The sequence below is a fragment of the Trematomus bernacchii genome, unplaced genomic scaffold (assembly GCF_902827165.1).
Source record: "Trematomus bernacchii unplaced genomic scaffold, fTreBer1.1, whole genome shotgun sequence".
NCBI classification, from domain to species: domain Eukaryota; kingdom Metazoa; phylum Chordata; class Actinopteri; order Perciformes; family Nototheniidae; genus Trematomus; species Trematomus bernacchii.
In genome coordinates this window covers 3,085,300-3,101,751 of record NW_022987654.1, presented here as the reverse complement: position 1 = coordinate 3,101,751, position 16,452 = coordinate 3,085,300, and the positions used below count along the sequence as shown (strand labels likewise).

General features: G+C 41.3%; 2 protein-coding genes across 4 annotated transcripts in view; both read left to right on the top strand.

Moving 5' to 3' along the window:
- cita (citron rho-interacting serine/threonine kinase a) overlaps window positions 1-10,264 on the top strand; it is a 44,680-nt gene extending 34,416 nt beyond the window's left edge. For both annotated transcript variants that reach the window (XM_034135034.1, XM_034135033.1), the window contains exons 37-48: window positions 92-261; window positions 2,676-2,756; window positions 2,891-3,026; window positions 3,467-3,606; window positions 3,756-3,848; window positions 3,951-4,059; window positions 4,188-4,316; window positions 4,907-4,987; window positions 5,093-5,171; window positions 5,989-6,171; window positions 7,332-7,716; window positions 8,327-10,264. In XM_034135034.1, coding sequence (XP_033990925.1) covers window positions 92-261; window positions 2,676-2,756; window positions 2,891-3,026; window positions 3,467-3,606; window positions 3,756-3,848; window positions 3,951-4,059; window positions 4,188-4,316; window positions 4,907-4,987; window positions 5,093-5,171; window positions 5,989-6,171; window positions 7,332-7,716; window positions 8,327-8,350 — 1,610 coding nt within the window. In that variant the 3' untranslated portion in view covers window positions 8,351-10,264. The remainder of the gene's footprint in view (window positions 1-91; window positions 262-2,675; window positions 2,757-2,890; window positions 3,027-3,466; window positions 3,607-3,755; window positions 3,849-3,950; window positions 4,060-4,187; window positions 4,317-4,906; window positions 4,988-5,092; window positions 5,172-5,988; window positions 6,172-7,331; window positions 7,717-8,326) is intronic.
- On the top strand, window positions 6,090-15,334 carry myl2a (myosin, light chain 2a, regulatory, cardiac, slow). 2 transcript variants are annotated; one of them, XM_034135036.1, is made up of 7 exons: window positions 6,090-6,171; window positions 13,082-13,174; window positions 13,699-13,774; window positions 14,197-14,301; window positions 14,386-14,464; window positions 14,647-14,695; window positions 14,912-15,334. In XM_034135036.1, the coding sequence occupies exons 2-7, from the start codon at window positions 13,139-13,141 to the stop codon at window positions 15,014-15,016; spliced, it is 450 nt and encodes a 149-aa protein (XP_033990927.1). In that variant the 5' UTR covers window positions 6,090-6,171; window positions 13,082-13,138; the 3' UTR covers window positions 15,017-15,334. The 2 variants fall into 2 exon arrangements, with proteins under 2 accessions (XP_033990927.1, XP_033990926.1); XM_034135035.1 differs by lacking the exon at window positions 6,090-6,171 and adding an exon at window positions 12,534-12,539.
- The last annotated feature ends 1,118 nt before the right edge of the window (window positions 15,335-16,452 follow it).

The window sequence follows — 16,452 nt, the reverse complement described above, 5'->3', positions numbered from 1 at the left end:
CCACATGAATCTCCAAATACAACAGAATGGTGACAGTTCTGCTCAGCTGTGAAAGGAAGCTGTTAGCCAACCAGTCTCTCTTTGTACGCAGACATACCGTATGTGTTGAAGCTGGAGTCCCATCCACACACCACCTGCTGGCCGGGCCAGTCCATCTACTTCATGGCTCCCAGCTTCCCTGACAAGCAGCGCTGGGTGGCTGTCCTGGAGTCTGTGGTGGCCGGCAGCCGGGGGTCTAAAGACAAAGTGGATTCTGATGCTGTAAGTATTGTATGTGTGTTGGTATTTCTTAAGCTTGTGTCAGGTATATAGATATGGTTCATAATGTGCGAATCGGATGTTTAAGAAAGACAGCTCAGTGTCTCCTTTATACGAGATGAAACTCACTTCTTCTTCACATTTTGAATATTAACTTTATCAAAGGGTGGATGTATTGTGTAAATATATTGGGTAAAAATATATTGAATGCCTCCATTAAACATCAGCCAGTGCCTTCACTCCGTTTTCTCTCCCTCCCTCTTCTTTCTCTCTCTGCATGTTCTCAACATCCACGTCTTGTATTTGTGTTGTCATCGTCTCTGTTGATGTGATTATATTGTGCGTGTGGATCATATTATAGGCAGGTGCTTCTAAAAGACAGAAGAACCTATCCCCTCTGGTTCAGGTACAGTAAGTAGCTGCACGAACGCTTGGGCTTCAGTCCATCGACTGGCTGAGCATGCAGTCGCTGCACACATCTACGCATTCAACACACACGTGCAACACACATGCTGTGCAGTGCAGGGCCACATGTGATGTAGAAGTAACTGCCCTGTGATCACAGCAATGATACCATACCCTCATAAACCTGCATGTTGCAGGGGTGAGAAGAGGCCCCGCTGTGCAGCTATGGCTCGGTGTGTCATATTCAATGTCATGCATGCTCCTGCAAAAAGCCATGCACTGCTTTAGCCCTCCTTACTGAAACACGACAGACACATGCACACACTCCTTCAGTCTGCAGGCTTCTGCTGTTGGTGGTTGTGTGTTATTGCTGTTTTTTTTGGGAGCACCTTCCCATTCCTTTTACATACCACACATGTAGTGATAAATGGCCCTTGGAATTAGTGTTACTTTTCTATTACCTGTAGTGTGTTATATAGGTTTCTGTGCATGTTAATGGTCTGCAAAGGCAAAAATCCCAAAGTTCCCTCCAGAGGGAGTTTCTCTCCCACACACACACCCCCCCCCCCCTCGCCTGAAATTCCACTATTGGACTTCTCTGTTAACTTCCGTAACATAATGACATTACTATGTAACACTTGCGTTTCCATTGGCTAGCACTCGTATTCATTATAGTGATAAGTTAGAGGCGGGACATCTCTGAGCGGTTGACCAATCACAGGAGAGCCGACCAGCTAACCAATCAGAGCAGACTGGGCTCTGGTTTCAGACAGAGGGTTAAAAAAAAAGTATTGCAGCACAGCACCTTAATGAACATTAAAGCATGTACACATGTGACAGTACAGGCACAAAATACAAATATGAACCTATCTCTAAAGAATGTATTTATTGAAGTTGTTTGATGGGGGTGTGCACAAGGGCATTGTCATGTCGTGACAGCATTCAAGGGGTTCATGTGTCATATGCATTGAAATGCCACAAGTTAGTTTCCATCCAATGAAACATGTGTGCCCTAGCTGGTCTCGGATCAACGGAACATGCACACAGACTCTCTGTGTTATTGTATATTAGAAAAATAGGAAATGAGCCAGTGGGTGAGGTGCTTACGGCCCGTCCACACAGTTCCGTCGCGTCGCTTTGCCTCCGTTGCTCGCTTCAAAAGTTGAGAAAAGTTCAACTTTTCAAGCTCCGACGGAAGCGTCAGCCAATCAAATCATATGCCAGTACAAGCTCTAGCCAATCAAACCGCGTGCTTGTGTGTCCGGGGCGGGAGATTCATGTGATTGGTTGTTGGTCGAGCTTCAGACACGCCCGACGGCAAGCTTCAACGCACGCTGCCGTGTGGACGCTGCGTTACTGTCTACATACTTAATAGTCCTACTTACTTACCCAATGGTCAAATACAAAATAAATGATGGCCTAGTTCATGTTGTTCATGTCCCCCCCTTTTGCAACCCAATAATTAGTTTATTTCACACTGCATTCAGTTATCATAATTAGCTGTCCAGCTTCATTAAAAAGGCATTTTTTAAATGAATATAACTAACTTTCGTGACTGTTAATGTTGCTATGAAGTAGTTGTTTGTATGGCCGACCAAAAATCCTTTGTATATATATTTTTTCCGCAGCAGTGATGAAAACTGTCAAAAGGTTATCATCGGATGTTTGGTACATTTCTAGTGTTTTCTCTCAGGACTTTTATATTTAGTCTGTTGCCTTTTCTTTTGGACGGAGTATGTCAGTAAACCAAGGTAAATACATGTCTTAATAGTGAAGGAAGCATTCATCGATGAAGAAAGCAGAAATATGTTTGTTTGAGTTGGTAAAGGCTCTCAGGCTGTCATCTTTGCTGGGTCTCATTTTCTTGCTTTATAGCAGCTGTTTTGTCAAAGCTCTGCCTAACCTGCGCCCTCCCTCTGCTCCATTCTCTCTCTCTCTCTCTCTCTCTCTCTCTCTCTCTCTCTCTCTCTCTCTCTCTCTCTCTGCCTCTCTCTCTGCTTCTTGTCGTATAGAAACTTCTGGGCAACTCTCTACTGAAGCTGGAGGGTGATGACCGTTTGGACATCAACTGCACCCTGCCTCTCACTGACCAGGTACTTGGACAGGAACCCGAACCATTGTCAGGAATCACTTACCTTTGATGTCTCCTCAAATGTGTGTCCTTCCACCTCTCTGCTCCATGTTTCACTTATTAGGCTCTTATGATCCACATTATCTTTTCCCTCAGATCGTGCTGGTTGGCTCTGAGGAAGGTCTGTACGCTCTGAACGTCATCAAGAACTCTCTGACCCACATCCCCGGGCTGACTTCCGTTTTCCAGATCCAGATCCTGAAGGAGCTCGACAAGCTGCTGATGATCACTGGTCAGTACATTCAAGTCAAATTAAGGCTATTATACTCAATTATAAGTCAGTTTTTTAAAAGCTAAACATAAAAAAAATACCGATTTTAGCTAGAGTCTTTGAAACTATCACAGGTTTCTTTTCAATATATTTGGACTTTTGGACTTTGGACCACACTAGTTTTGATCAAATAAATCAGAAGAAATCCAATGCAGCCACCACTATTTCTACAAATGGAATAATTCAAATGATATTACTTAAGCCTAATCTTTATCTGCCACTGTTCAGAATCTTTTGTTTTAGACGGAATAAATATACATGCAAGTTAATACAATTATTACATTTTAAAACATATTTTCAGTACAGCCCTATCTTGTATTTAATTTAGTTATAATAATCAGTATTTATGCTCTTAACAGAGGAGATCATTGTGTCGGACTAAATGTGATGTTTGCCTCCAGGAGAGGACAGGGCTTTGTGTCTGGTGGAGATCAAGAAGGTGAAGCAGTCTCTGTCTCAGTCCCACCTCCCGGCTCAACCCGACCTCAACCCCTTTATCTTTGAGACGGTGAAGGGCTGCCACCTCTTCTCCTCTGGAAAGGTGGGTATCTTGATGTTACACGGAGAGAAATCCTCCTAAGTTAGACTGTTGTTTAGTCAGAGTTAATGAGCTGAACATCAATAGCAGAGCTGTCTGATTGAAGACATTTTACTGCCGAGCTGAATTGCGGTGTTGCTCTTTCTTTACAGATTGATAATGGGACCTGTATCTGTGCTGCTATGCCCAATAAGATTACAATTCTGCGACTTAATGAAAGCCTGAATAAGTTCTGCATCAGAAAGGTGAGTGTGCCTTGAAGATTAAGGAAAGGCAGTGTTGTGTAGCAAAGTAGATGTTTCCTTGAGGGACTAATGAGATTGAAACGGTGGTGTTTGTATTTGCAGGAGATTGAGACATCAGAGCCCTGCAGCTGTATCCACTCCACCGGCTACAGCATCATTATCGGCACCAACAAGTTCTACGAAATTGAGATGAAGCAGTATGTGCTGGAAGGTCGGTCACACAGCCAGAGTTAAACACAAACCCTCATCCTGTATGGATGTTATTTTAAAATAATATTTCCTGTTAGGTAGATGAAGTTTGTGAAACTTCACACCTGAGTTGATGATTTCTTTCTACAGAGTTCCTGGATAAAAACGACGTGACGTTGGCGTCAGCCGTCTTCGCCGCGTCCTCGCACAGCTTCCCCATCTCCATCATCCAGGTCACCACGGCTCCACAGAAGGACGAGTACCTGCTCTGTTTCCATGGTAAGACGGTTTTTTTCATTGTGTCGGCACACCTGTTCGGTACTTTTTGAAAGAAGTCGGCAGCGTGTCGATATCATCGAGATGAAATATCGTCTTAGATTTGGGATATCGTAGTATGGCTAATCTGATAGTGTAAAGCACCAATAGTCAAGCCTACAATTTGACACTTTGCTGTAACTTAAATAATTGAATGTAATACCTGTTTTATTCTATATTAGATTCATCTAGTTTTAGTTTTATTTGATTGTCTTGGCTTTTGTCTTTGACTCTTTTTAAATGTCATTTTATAATTGTGGGTTCCTGCTGCTCTATATATTAATGCTCTTAATGTTTTTCATTTTTGGTAAAGCACTGCCTTTGTGTCAATATTGTCACAAAATCTACACTGAGGTTTTATGTCAAAAATATTGTGAGATTAGATTTTGTCCATAATGCTGTCCAGCCTTATTATATGCAGTTCGACACAAGGAAAATGTGTGCAAGAAAATCTACATTCATCCTACAAGGAGACTATTTTACTTTAAAAAGTTATTATAATACCTTTAACTGTCACCTGCAGTGTTGTGTGATACCTGGATTTGTTCCTGCAGAGTTCGGTGTGTTTGTGGATGCGTACGGTCGCAGGAGTAGAAGTGAAGACATCAAATGGAGCCGACTGCCTCTCTCATTTGGTTAGTGTAAATCAGAGTTTCCTAAAATGTCGCTTAAAAATGTATTATTCTCTGTAAAATTCCATTTATGATTTGCAATTAGATTTGAAGTGTTTTGTATTTCAGCCTACAGGGAACCCTACCTGTTTGTGACGTACTTCAACTCTCTGGATGTTATTGAGATTCAAGGCCACGCTGCTCTGGGGTGAGATTGTCTTCTAGTCACTGCATCAGCATCCTTTAACAGTCAATTTCACAATAGAGAGGCGAAGTCCCTCCCTTTCCGGTGACCACCATGGGACCTTATTTCGTAAAAATTATGTATTGAAGTCAATGGAGAGAGAAAACTTATCTTTCGATCCCGTTTGAATTGTGCCACGAATTACACATATGATGTTTGTCAATCTTAAATAATAATTTCCATGTCAAAAAAGTCACAGTTTGTCGTAAAACTGTTGAAATATAAAACTATGAAAAATACGCAACTAGAAAGACTACAAATCCCAGAATCCCGGTCCCGCATGCTGGCTCTTACGGAACCGACTAACTCCCCTTGTGTGTATGTACAGCTCTCAACATGCCCAGACTTGGAGTGATTTTCACCTCTTTTAATACTTTTCGCCTCATTCTGAAAGAAAGAAGTGAAATGTGTCAACGTGACGGCCGTCTTGGTGTGTGGTGCGAGACGGGAGATGTAGTTCATTGAGCGGTTTCACACAAAAAAAGTGTTACTTCGCAGTTTTACGACACATTTTTATTTTCTTGACTTGCAAAATTATCTTTTAAATTCACAAACATCATATGTGTAATTCGTGGCTCAATTCAAACGGGATCGAAAGATAATCTTTTTGTCCCCATTGACTTCAATACATACTTTTCCCGAAATAAGGTCCCATGGAGCTCAACCGGAAGGGGAGGGACTTGGCCTCTCTATACTGCTATAGCTCAGTAAATATGTGAACAAGACCCATTTATTTCAGTCACTGCTTTATTTTTGAAAGGTCTAATCTTTGTTATTCCAGGCCTCACTCGTACGCTCACCTGGACATCCCGAACCCCCGCTACCTTGGCCCGGCCATCTCCTCCGGGGCCATCTACCTGGCCTCCTCCTACCAGAACAAACTGCGGGTCATCTGCTGCAAAGGCAACCTGATCCAGAGCCAGGAGGGCGGGGGGGAGCTGCAGAGGAGCGGCTCCGGGCGCAGGTGAGGGAACACGAGGAAATAACCTCGCTCACACTCTCTTTATTAACTCATTCACACCAAACTGGTGTTGGGTCTTAGTTTGGTGACATTTTCCATTTGAAGGCACCATGCGTTCTGAGATGTAACATATTCTTAAGAGGTTGGATATTGACACTCGTATTGAAAATATGTTCGACTCCTGTTCCTAGTTTGTTTTAATGTTCGGCATATGGAGGACCAATCTAATAACATATTTATATTTATTGCTCAAAAACATTGAAATGAATAAATACATTTACAGAATGCACAAATGAGATGAATTCCCATAACTGTGTATTCACTCTGTCTTGAATTGAACTACCAATTTAGGACATCCCATAAAGGGTTTGATTGACCCATGCATTATTTACTTATTGATGAATAAATGATGACGTGCCTTCATTCGCTCATATTGCTCTGGAAAACCATTCTGAGGGAATAATGAATCCTGCAGATGGAAAAGTCAACGATGAGACATGGATCTGCGTTTATGTGTTTACTTATTCCTTTCTCTTTACCTGAGCATCTTGTTTACTATATATATTTTTTTGGGTTGGGTTTAGTCCTCCTTATTTAAGCACTCTTACTTCACGGGTGTTGCTGAAGGGTCGATGGGACTCTGCGGGGCTCAGGTTGGCATCCACACGTGGTGATGGTGAAGTCCTGGACTTTAGGTTGAATCTGCGTATAAAATAGGGAAGTAATGACTTCATTTTGCTCTTTACAGGAGGAAAAGTTCATTTTTTATCTGTAACAGATCCTGAGATACGTCTTTCTCAATTATAATTGCTATCTTAAAGGCCTCCTTTCATAAGATCATTGTTGAATAAAGACTTCTGACTGAGATTGCCAATTTGAATGTCATTACCAACTGAGCCTTTGTTACTCACTGTGCTGCTACTGAAACTGACATCTCCGCATTCAGCAAACTAAATCACATGGATTGGGTGATTCAAACCATTAAGAGCAATGTGCTGCAGCATCAATAATAATAAACGTTATTGTGAGTCCATCATCCTCACCACAGCTGTGTCTGACCCGACCGCGCCAAGCAGAGCCCATGACCCAATAGAGACACAAATACCTCCTCCTTTGACCCCCCCCCCCCCGCCCGTCTCTGTGCCCCGGTTCCTCCCTAACAGCCCTAACAAGCGCGGCCCCCCCTCCTACAATGAGCACATCTCTAAGAGGCTGGCAGGCAATCCTCACGGAGACCCCGGGACCCCCCACCGCTACAGAGAGGCCCGCACAGAGTTCAGACGGGACAAGTCCCCGAGCCGCCCGCTGGAGAGAGAGAAGTCGCCCGGCCGGATGCTGGAGAGCCGGATAGTGGCGTCTCCGGGCCGGGGGGCCATGGCGGACCCTCGGTTAGAGCGCTCCCCGGGCCGGGCCATGGCGGACCCCCGCATGGACCGCTCTCCTGGCCGCATGATGGACGTCCGCAGGGAGCGCTCCCCCGGACGGTTCGAAGAGCGCCAAAGGCTTCACACTGGCTCCGGTCGCACGCCCATTAACCAGGTCAACAAGGTTCGCTTTTACTGTTGAATATTCTACTGTAACTAACTGCTACTCCACAGAGCTGCAGACAGGGAATACTTAACGGGTTATTTGCAATGTGGCTCTGAGGATGATAGACAGTCAGTGACCACTTTGATAATATCTGTGATGACATTTATGCTCACCTTGAGAAATGCTGAAAAGAGACAAATGTTCATTAATTATATATCTGGTGAAAAGAAAAGAAAAGCTCTTACGAGGAAATGGTTTTAAAAGTAGAACATGAAATGGATGTATGGACATTGTAACAGACATTTGTAAAATGTACAAGATAACAGCAAATACCAGGAATTGGGAAACTAAGTTGTCTGTGTACATTTTTAAAGCTCTTATTTTTACAAATCTATAATGACATAGTGAAGAAAAGAGAACCCCCTTATTGTTTGTTTTTATTTAAACTGAACATATACAATATTTATGACATTCTATACACATTTAAAACTAAATTAAAGGAATTGTTTAATAAAAAATGTTAAAAAAATATATTGAACTACGTTTGGTTCAGTTTTGAACAATATTCCTTGGTGGTCCATTACTCCATGTTTAATTAATAACCCTTATCTTTGACTGTTTCTCTCAGGTTTGGGACCAATCATCGGTTTGAGGACAGCGGAGCCACCCCTAACACGGACAGAGAAAAGCATCTTCTGTAAAAAGGGAACGGAGAGAGCAGAGAACCAGTGCGAGTGTCACCAATCCATGATGAAAAACACTACCACACGAGTTTTTACTGACATCTAAGCCGACAACCCGCAGAGGAAAACAACTGTAGCCGTCGGAACAGCGAGAGAACCACAGAAATAAAGAGATGTCATTAGAATCGGGTTATGTTTCTCACAGAGCTCACCCGAGTCAATAAAGGTCAACAAAATGCCATATTCAACAACATCTTCAGTGTATTTGAGTATGCACCTGTAGAAGGGATTAGTCATTTTCACTAAAACTGGGAAATGAGTTCTTCACTTCAGACCTGACTCAGTGGTAGTTCCAGTTTACTCCAGACAGCAGTGACAACAATAAATAAGCACAGCCGTAGCAACACAAATCGATGCCTAAAATATTTCAAAAGTCAGTCACTAGTGAAAATGGCAGAATAGTAGTAACACGACGTCCTCCTCTCAGCTCAGCTCCGTCCACAGTAGCATCAGATCGGGGCAGGATAGTGTTTCTGGCTCCAGTGCTGCGCTGACATGTCAACAAACAATCATTATCAGCTGATTACAATCAATCTGCTAATCTGCCAATGGTTACTTTAGGTGACAGGACTTGGCTGGAGCACAAAGAAATATCAATACAAATCAACAGAACCCTCCCTGCCCTGTAGAACCACACAAACACACCATTGTCTGCCCTCACATAGGTCGACTCAACACTAAAACAAACTGCACTACCCACAATCCCCAGCAGGACTTTCTAATCCTTCAGAACGCTATCTGACTGTAAATAGACGAGACATAATTTTATATATATTGAGAAGGAATTTCAAGGCTGGATAAGCCATGTCTATTTTTGTTAAAGAAAAACAAGTGATTATGTGTCCTCTTGAATGTCCAATGAGTATTCTTTTAATATGTCCGAACATCCTTTTACTAAGTGAGTGATTGTATCTGGATCGTGTATGCACTTCCATCCGTCACAGGCAAAACCTCAGTGCTGAACTATATGACAGGAGGGGGAAAAGATGACGTCTGAAGCTTTCAACATAGTGCTTGAGCATTTCTTTTTGTACCACGTCCCTAATACTGTATATAACCCAAACGTGTTCAAGGTGGATGAAAATAATATTTGTTTTTCTCCTGGTTCGTAAATGGCATGGATATGTATATCTGAAATGAAACGGAGTGTTGTCTTCTGCTTCTGCCTCATTTGGGTTATATTTTTTATTCTGAGATTTAACAACGAAGCACGTGAATTACAAAATCTCCTTCTTCACGAGTATAAACACTTCAATTTTCTTTTATTTAAGGCACTCTTTTGGCAACAGCCCAACCCAACAAAAACACTTAAAACCATCCACTTGTATTGTTAAACTGCTTAAACTTGACTTTTATTTCTATAGATCATCATTTGATCTATAGAAATACAACATGTTTCCAGTAATACATACAGATGAGATGCCACACGTTAACTTGTCCAGTGAGTCTGTTAACAGCAGGGCCCTCAACAGGAGGTGTACTCAACTTTCTGGATCAGCTTTGGTTCTTATAATAGGTTAAACTCTTCGTGAATGTATTAAAGTCGAGAAGGTTGGTCACAATTGATAAACAAAAAGCACCCTACGCTACAGATTGCACAAGCTTTACACTGGTCTCTACGGGACTCTATAAACAAAAGGGTTTCCCGTCTTGTTTTATTATATTTTTCAATAATTTTTTTATTTGTATCTAATCACATGGTCCTGAATCATCATGCCGTAATATGCTGGATATGATATTGATGTCTGCTAACAAATGTTTTATTAGCGTTCCCTGTAGAGATTTTGTCACAGAATATTAAATATTATAACCATTGTCTTTAACTCTGCCTCCTCATGTTGTTGTTCAGTTATTATTAACTGCAGACTCAGAGCTCCATCATGTGAGAAAAGAGAAAACAGCTTTGTGCTTTCTGCACACTTAAATGAACTGAAATCGTTGGCTTTAATTAAATATATTATGTCAACTAATTTCACATAACTGCATTAGGTTAGTTAAAAGCAAAATATATAAGGGTTCAACTTGATAGTATTGCTTTCAACTAACATGATACAGTTATCTGACATCTGGTGACTTAATACATTTAATTAAAGTCAACGTTCCAGTTTTTTCAGTGTGTGAAATGACCATTTGTCAACGTCCATTGTGTTGTGGTCTATTTTTAAACGTCTGATCCCGGCGCTGCCATTCCTGTCCCGGTAGCTGCAGCTCAAAACTGAGAAGAGCTGAAGGGGTTAAAACGTTTTCAACAATAGCATCTGCAACAATAACTCTTCTGGCTCTCCGTGTGCACAGCATGCTGCGGGATGAGAGCCAGGGACATCTGCTGTTGGTTCATCAGCAGCTTTTATGTGACAGTGAGTGCAGGGAGGCTTTCAGCGCCTCTCTTTAAATATAGATCGCCTCCGCACCCCGGCCCATTCAGCTCATTTTCACACACTGTCACTTTCCTTGACCTGAGAGCCACACGTGACACCGGACGACGTGTTAATGGTGTAATGGCACATTGTTAAGAACGTGTTCAATGTCAGCAGATCTCCCTTGAGTATGTCGCACCTTCTGCTGTTGACAACATCGAGCTTAGTTTTACAAGAGTGCAAACTACATACGTAATGATTATCTTCATCATCCTCAAATCTGATGCTTGCTTTCTATATATATCAGTTAATTGTTTGGTGGATACAAAAGTTCCATCCCAGTTTTCAAAGTCCGTGGAAATGTCTTCAGTCCAGATATAAAGAAAGAAGCAGAAGACATATTTGAGAGGCTGAACGCAGCATTTGCCCCAGGCCCGGCAACGCCACTGAGCATTTCTTCCCATTATTGCCAAAAAAGTTATATTTAAAATGAATCTATGATTTAAAAAGTTGGCGATTATTTTTCTATCGACCTATAAATTGATTTATTGCATCAACTCTTTTTCATATAATTTTTCCTTTACTAATAGTATCAGAAACAATGTGTGTGTGATTATCTGTTTCATGGACGAAATGGGACAGATACATTTATCATTGAGAGAGAGAGTATATGAGCACACATACTGTACTGTAAACAGTGTGTGCTGTGCAGGCTGTAACATATGAAGCGTGTGGGTTACGGTTAGATGTGATTAATAAGGATGGCAATAAAACAGTCCTGACAGGTCAATAAATCGCACTCAAGGAGCTTGTGATTTCCACCCGTCTTGAATCGAAGGAAGACAAGAAATATTTTGCACACACTTCAGAATTTTAAAACAGATGTGATAAAGATTTTGTTAGTGAAAGTAGGGACATTGAAGCTCAAATGTCGGTCCTTATGCAGGTGTTAAAACAGCAAAGGTTATCAAATTGGTTTATGGGAAATATCCTTCTTCAAGTTAACATTTTATCTATACATTCAAAGCACATCTATTCAATTGTTTGAAAAAATATACAGTTTCCTTTTTTTCTTGGTTTGTTGATTTTAAAATCTTATTTTAAAAGTTTTTACTCCATGTTTAAAATATGTATTATTCTACCTACATCATCACCAGCTACGTCATTTTTCTAACTTATATATGTCATGCATTGTGAGGACAAACTGCATTTAATATTGTTTGAAGACTGAACTGGAACACACAAGTATAAGCACACATTTTAAATGTATTAGATTTAGGTCCAATAACTGATCAGCTGAAACTAAACTGCCTGATTTCTGCAGATAAATTCCTTTTGTGACTTTACCCCATCCCATTTGGCTAAACCTGGGTGCCCTTAGCACCATTTTTCATATAAAAACATAAACATTAATCTGTTATTACCTTGCCTTTCTATACTTTGGACTGCTCTGTGGACAGAGGGCAGTTTAACCTCATTAAGTGTTTCAACCTTCAGTCTGCTCTTGATATTCTTAACCAGTTATTTCAATCTCTTTGTCTAATGTGTGTGTTTGTGTGTGTGCGCTTGCAAGCAGCCATACTGTATGTGCTGTATGAAGCATCATTTACCTGTCACTTCCTAAAGAGGACATAGTTTATAAATATCATCCAGTGGAGCTGAGGGTTGGGACTACAAAAGGGCGCCCACCGTCTCCCCATTGTTCACTGAAATCACTGTTAGCCTCAGCTGCTCAGCCATGGTAAGTCCCTGTGTGCGTGTGGGATGCTGTCTGATGGCAGATGTGGGACATGATTTGGCTTTAAAGATGCTAACTTTATTTTTGTATCTGTGCGGCTGTGCCATATTTCCACACTTTAATCTTTATATTTTAAACATTTAAAACGTGTGATATGTCTTAATCTGAACTGAAACATTGTGTCATTAGCGTAATGAGATGAATGACAAGTTTGATGGTTTGAGGCTTGATTTGAAAACATCAATGGATGGAAAGTAGCTTACCATGGCAGAGGATTCATTCTTAAAAACGTGTACCGCACATTGGATGTATTGCAACAACCTTAATTTAATGCATCCCAAATAACACCATATTTTTCAAGGACAAATAATCACAATGTTCGACCTGCTGCAGGATACTAAAATGAGTTAATGGTCATGCACTTTGTTATGGTATTTCCCCTTCTGATATAAAGCTATGCAACCAATTGTATTGCTGTTGTATAGTTTTAACTTAACTGCCATGAGATTTTTATTGCATTTATTCTTCTTTCTTTGTGCAAAAAGGCCCCCAAGAAAGCTAAGAAGAGGACAGCAGAGGGAGCCAACTCCAACGTGTTCTCCATGTTTGAGCAGGCTCAGATCCAGGAGTTTAAAGAGGTGAAAGCTGCTCAACCAATATCGTCCCCCCACTAATTAAGATTTTGCTCACACATTGTAGAAATGACATATGAATATGCATGTTAGCTCACCATGTTGAATATTATGATCATGACTCATACTTACAACAGCAACACATACATCGTTTTCTATTTCTTCTCCGCTCTCCGTCCTTCTTTGTCTTTCCATTGCCATTGTTCATCGGTGTAGTATGCCCACCTGTCTGTTTCCCTGGCCCTGGCCTGGTGGTATGCTGGTGTGACGCTCAGCGCTGCTCAGACATCCAGACGGTGTCAGCAGTGATTAGAGCTACAGATAAACTGCTGGGCATGCCCTGGATGCCGGGATAAACCTCAGTGGGGGGGCGCGCACGGGTTATTAATACTTAAAAGTGCTCATCTTTAAAGAGGACACACACAATATATATAAGACTGAGAATGTGACGTGATTATCCTTTCTTTCTGGGAATTGGGTTGAAAGCATGTGGCTGCTCTCACTTATCAAGACTTTGTATCTGCCCTCAGGCCTTCACTATCATGGACCAGAACAGGGACGGCTTCATCGACAAGAACGACCTGAGGGACACTTTTGCTGCTCTAGGTACGTTGGCATCCCCCGTATTCAGTCCTACAAGGAGCTGTAGATTTATTCATTATTATTGATAAACGACAATAGTCTTTGAGGTTTGTTTAGGGGCTAAAGCTCAACAGGACTTAAGATCCATATTTCTCTTGAGGCGACAAAGGGTTTGGGTTAGTCAAGAATTTGGCAATGATAAAGTGTTAACAATTAAATGTATTAGAGGAATACTTTCATGGTGTAAAGAGCAGACCATCATTTATATACAAACTGAATTATCAAATGTTTGTGTTCAATTTTTGGAAAAAAACAAATTAAAAAATCTGTTAAGTATTACAAAAGCAAAGATCCAGTACTCAAGTATATCAGTATGTTCTTACTGCCCTACAGAAACTCAATCTGCTTTATTCAGTTGTTCATATGTTGAATGTGTGGTGCCACAGGACGTGTCAATGTGAAACAGGAAGAGATTGATGAGATGCTCAAAGAGGCTCCCGGCCCAATCAACTTCACCGTCTTCCTCACCATGTTCGGTGAGAAGCTGAAAGGTAAGAACAAACTGGCTAACGATGTACATTTATTTAAAAACATGATCCAACTGAGAAAAGTACTGACTGTTTTGATGTCTCCAGGTGCTGATCCAGAGGAGACCATCCTCAACGCTTTTAAAGTCTTTGACCCTGAGGCGAAAGGCTCGCTGAAGAAGGACTAGTAAGTGATTTTAATTTAGAGGAGTGTTGTGTTGGCGTTTTACTCACAATTTAAAATGGCATCTGAGTTTGACTGCAATGATTCAGCCCAGTACGGCTCCCTCTGGACCGGCACATTTCCTCCTGGTGCGCACAGGCCTCGTCATCTCATGCTGTATTTTTGTCTCTTTTTTTCCCATTCAGTGTTACACAGATGCTAACAACGCAAGCAGACCGATTTTCCCCTGAAGAGGTATATTGTAGAACCTCATTATCATAATGATGTCTGATTGCTTTTAGCGTGGGTCCATAAAACACAGGAAGATACACGTCATCATGACGATCATCTAGATCCACGCCAAAAACAATGAATCATCATCATACATCTTATGAATGCTAATCAATTGTTTTTGTGAAGTGCTAAATCACTGATAAAGTTAGTCCTAATATCTGTTTTCTTCTTTGTTAGATGGAGCAGATGTTCGCTGCATTCCCCCCAGATGTGGCAGGAAACCTGGATTACAAGAACCTGGTTCACATCATCACCCACGGAGAGGAGAAGGACCAGGAGTAAACCTTTTCAACAACAAATAGAACGTTTATCTTTTGCCCGTACATGACTTGAACCTGGCCCGTGAAGGAGATTCTGGCTCTTTGTTTTTGCTGCTGCTCAGTTCTTACTCAGGAGCCCAAGACAAAATGTGCGTTCACAGGCCCCAAAAATGGACAGTAACCAAAGTGAGCTTCCTCTCTGCTACCTGTATGTTCTTACATTCAACTGAGGCAAACAAAATATTTTTTATTTACCATTACCTACGCTTCACCACACCATCTATGTATTTTATCCAACTGTTAGGTCTGTGAATGTTCGTCTAATAAAAGTTTTAAAATACTGCCTGTTTCTCATTCTGATTTTTAAACATTTGATAAAGACAATGGGGAAACAATTCCAAACAGTACACAAAGTATGTAAAAGAGGTGACATGTAAGTCATATGTTTACTGTCTCGTCAGATTGATGCTTGAACACATGGCTACACCAGTGTGACTCCATGTTTGGTAGTGAATGTGTCTACTCAACAATAGTGGTTGGTGGTCCACTACAATGCCCAAGAGATTAAACCAAAACGAGTGTGTGGCATTGTGTGTATGTCTGTGCATGTACAAAGTTATTTGTGTATTGTGCACGTCCAAGCATTAAAATGTTTGGCTACTGAAGCAGAGGGCTTTAGAGAGACAAAGCCCTGCTGTTATTTTAGTGTCCTGATGATGTGAGGAGGGATATGCTACACTGCTGCTGGTTCAGGCAGCGGGGGGGACACACAATAGGATGCCACAAAGTGATCCGAACCCACATCTACTACCTCACTAGACTTACAGTAGGTGGGGTGATGTGGGGTGGGGGGAAGATCCCTGGTTGTTGGCAGCTGGAGGCTCCGGGGCGGGGGGGTCATGCACAGACTGAGGTATTGCCTTCTGACGCGGTTAGGGATAAAGGCTTGGATCACACAGGACATCTGATCTGATTTGAGCGCTATATGTTTCTAGGAACAGGCTGTTGCTATTGAGGGAGAGGAGGGGAAAATAAGGAGCAGATTGTCCCTTTAACTTTAGCTGTGCCTGCTAGCCCAGATGAATGACCGTTATCTTAAAATGCACCAATCTGATTTATTTTTTGTATTGACAATGGATGAAATAACAGCGTTTTAGTTCTAGGCAATAAAGCATAAACATAGCAGGGCAGCGTTTATACATGTAGCACTTATACACGGATTACTGCCAAACTTGTATTTAAAAGCTATTTCATATAAACAGCTTTATTCATATTGAATAGCTTTATTATGGAATTACGATTGGCTGTACTGTACATATGTATTTCTACCAAAATCATACATTCAGATGAAACCACTTTATAATCACCAGGATGTTGTTAAGTGGCTCTAATTGAATTTCATAATTTTCCTCAGAAACAGTTACTTATAACAAGTACATTTCTTTGTAATTTATGATG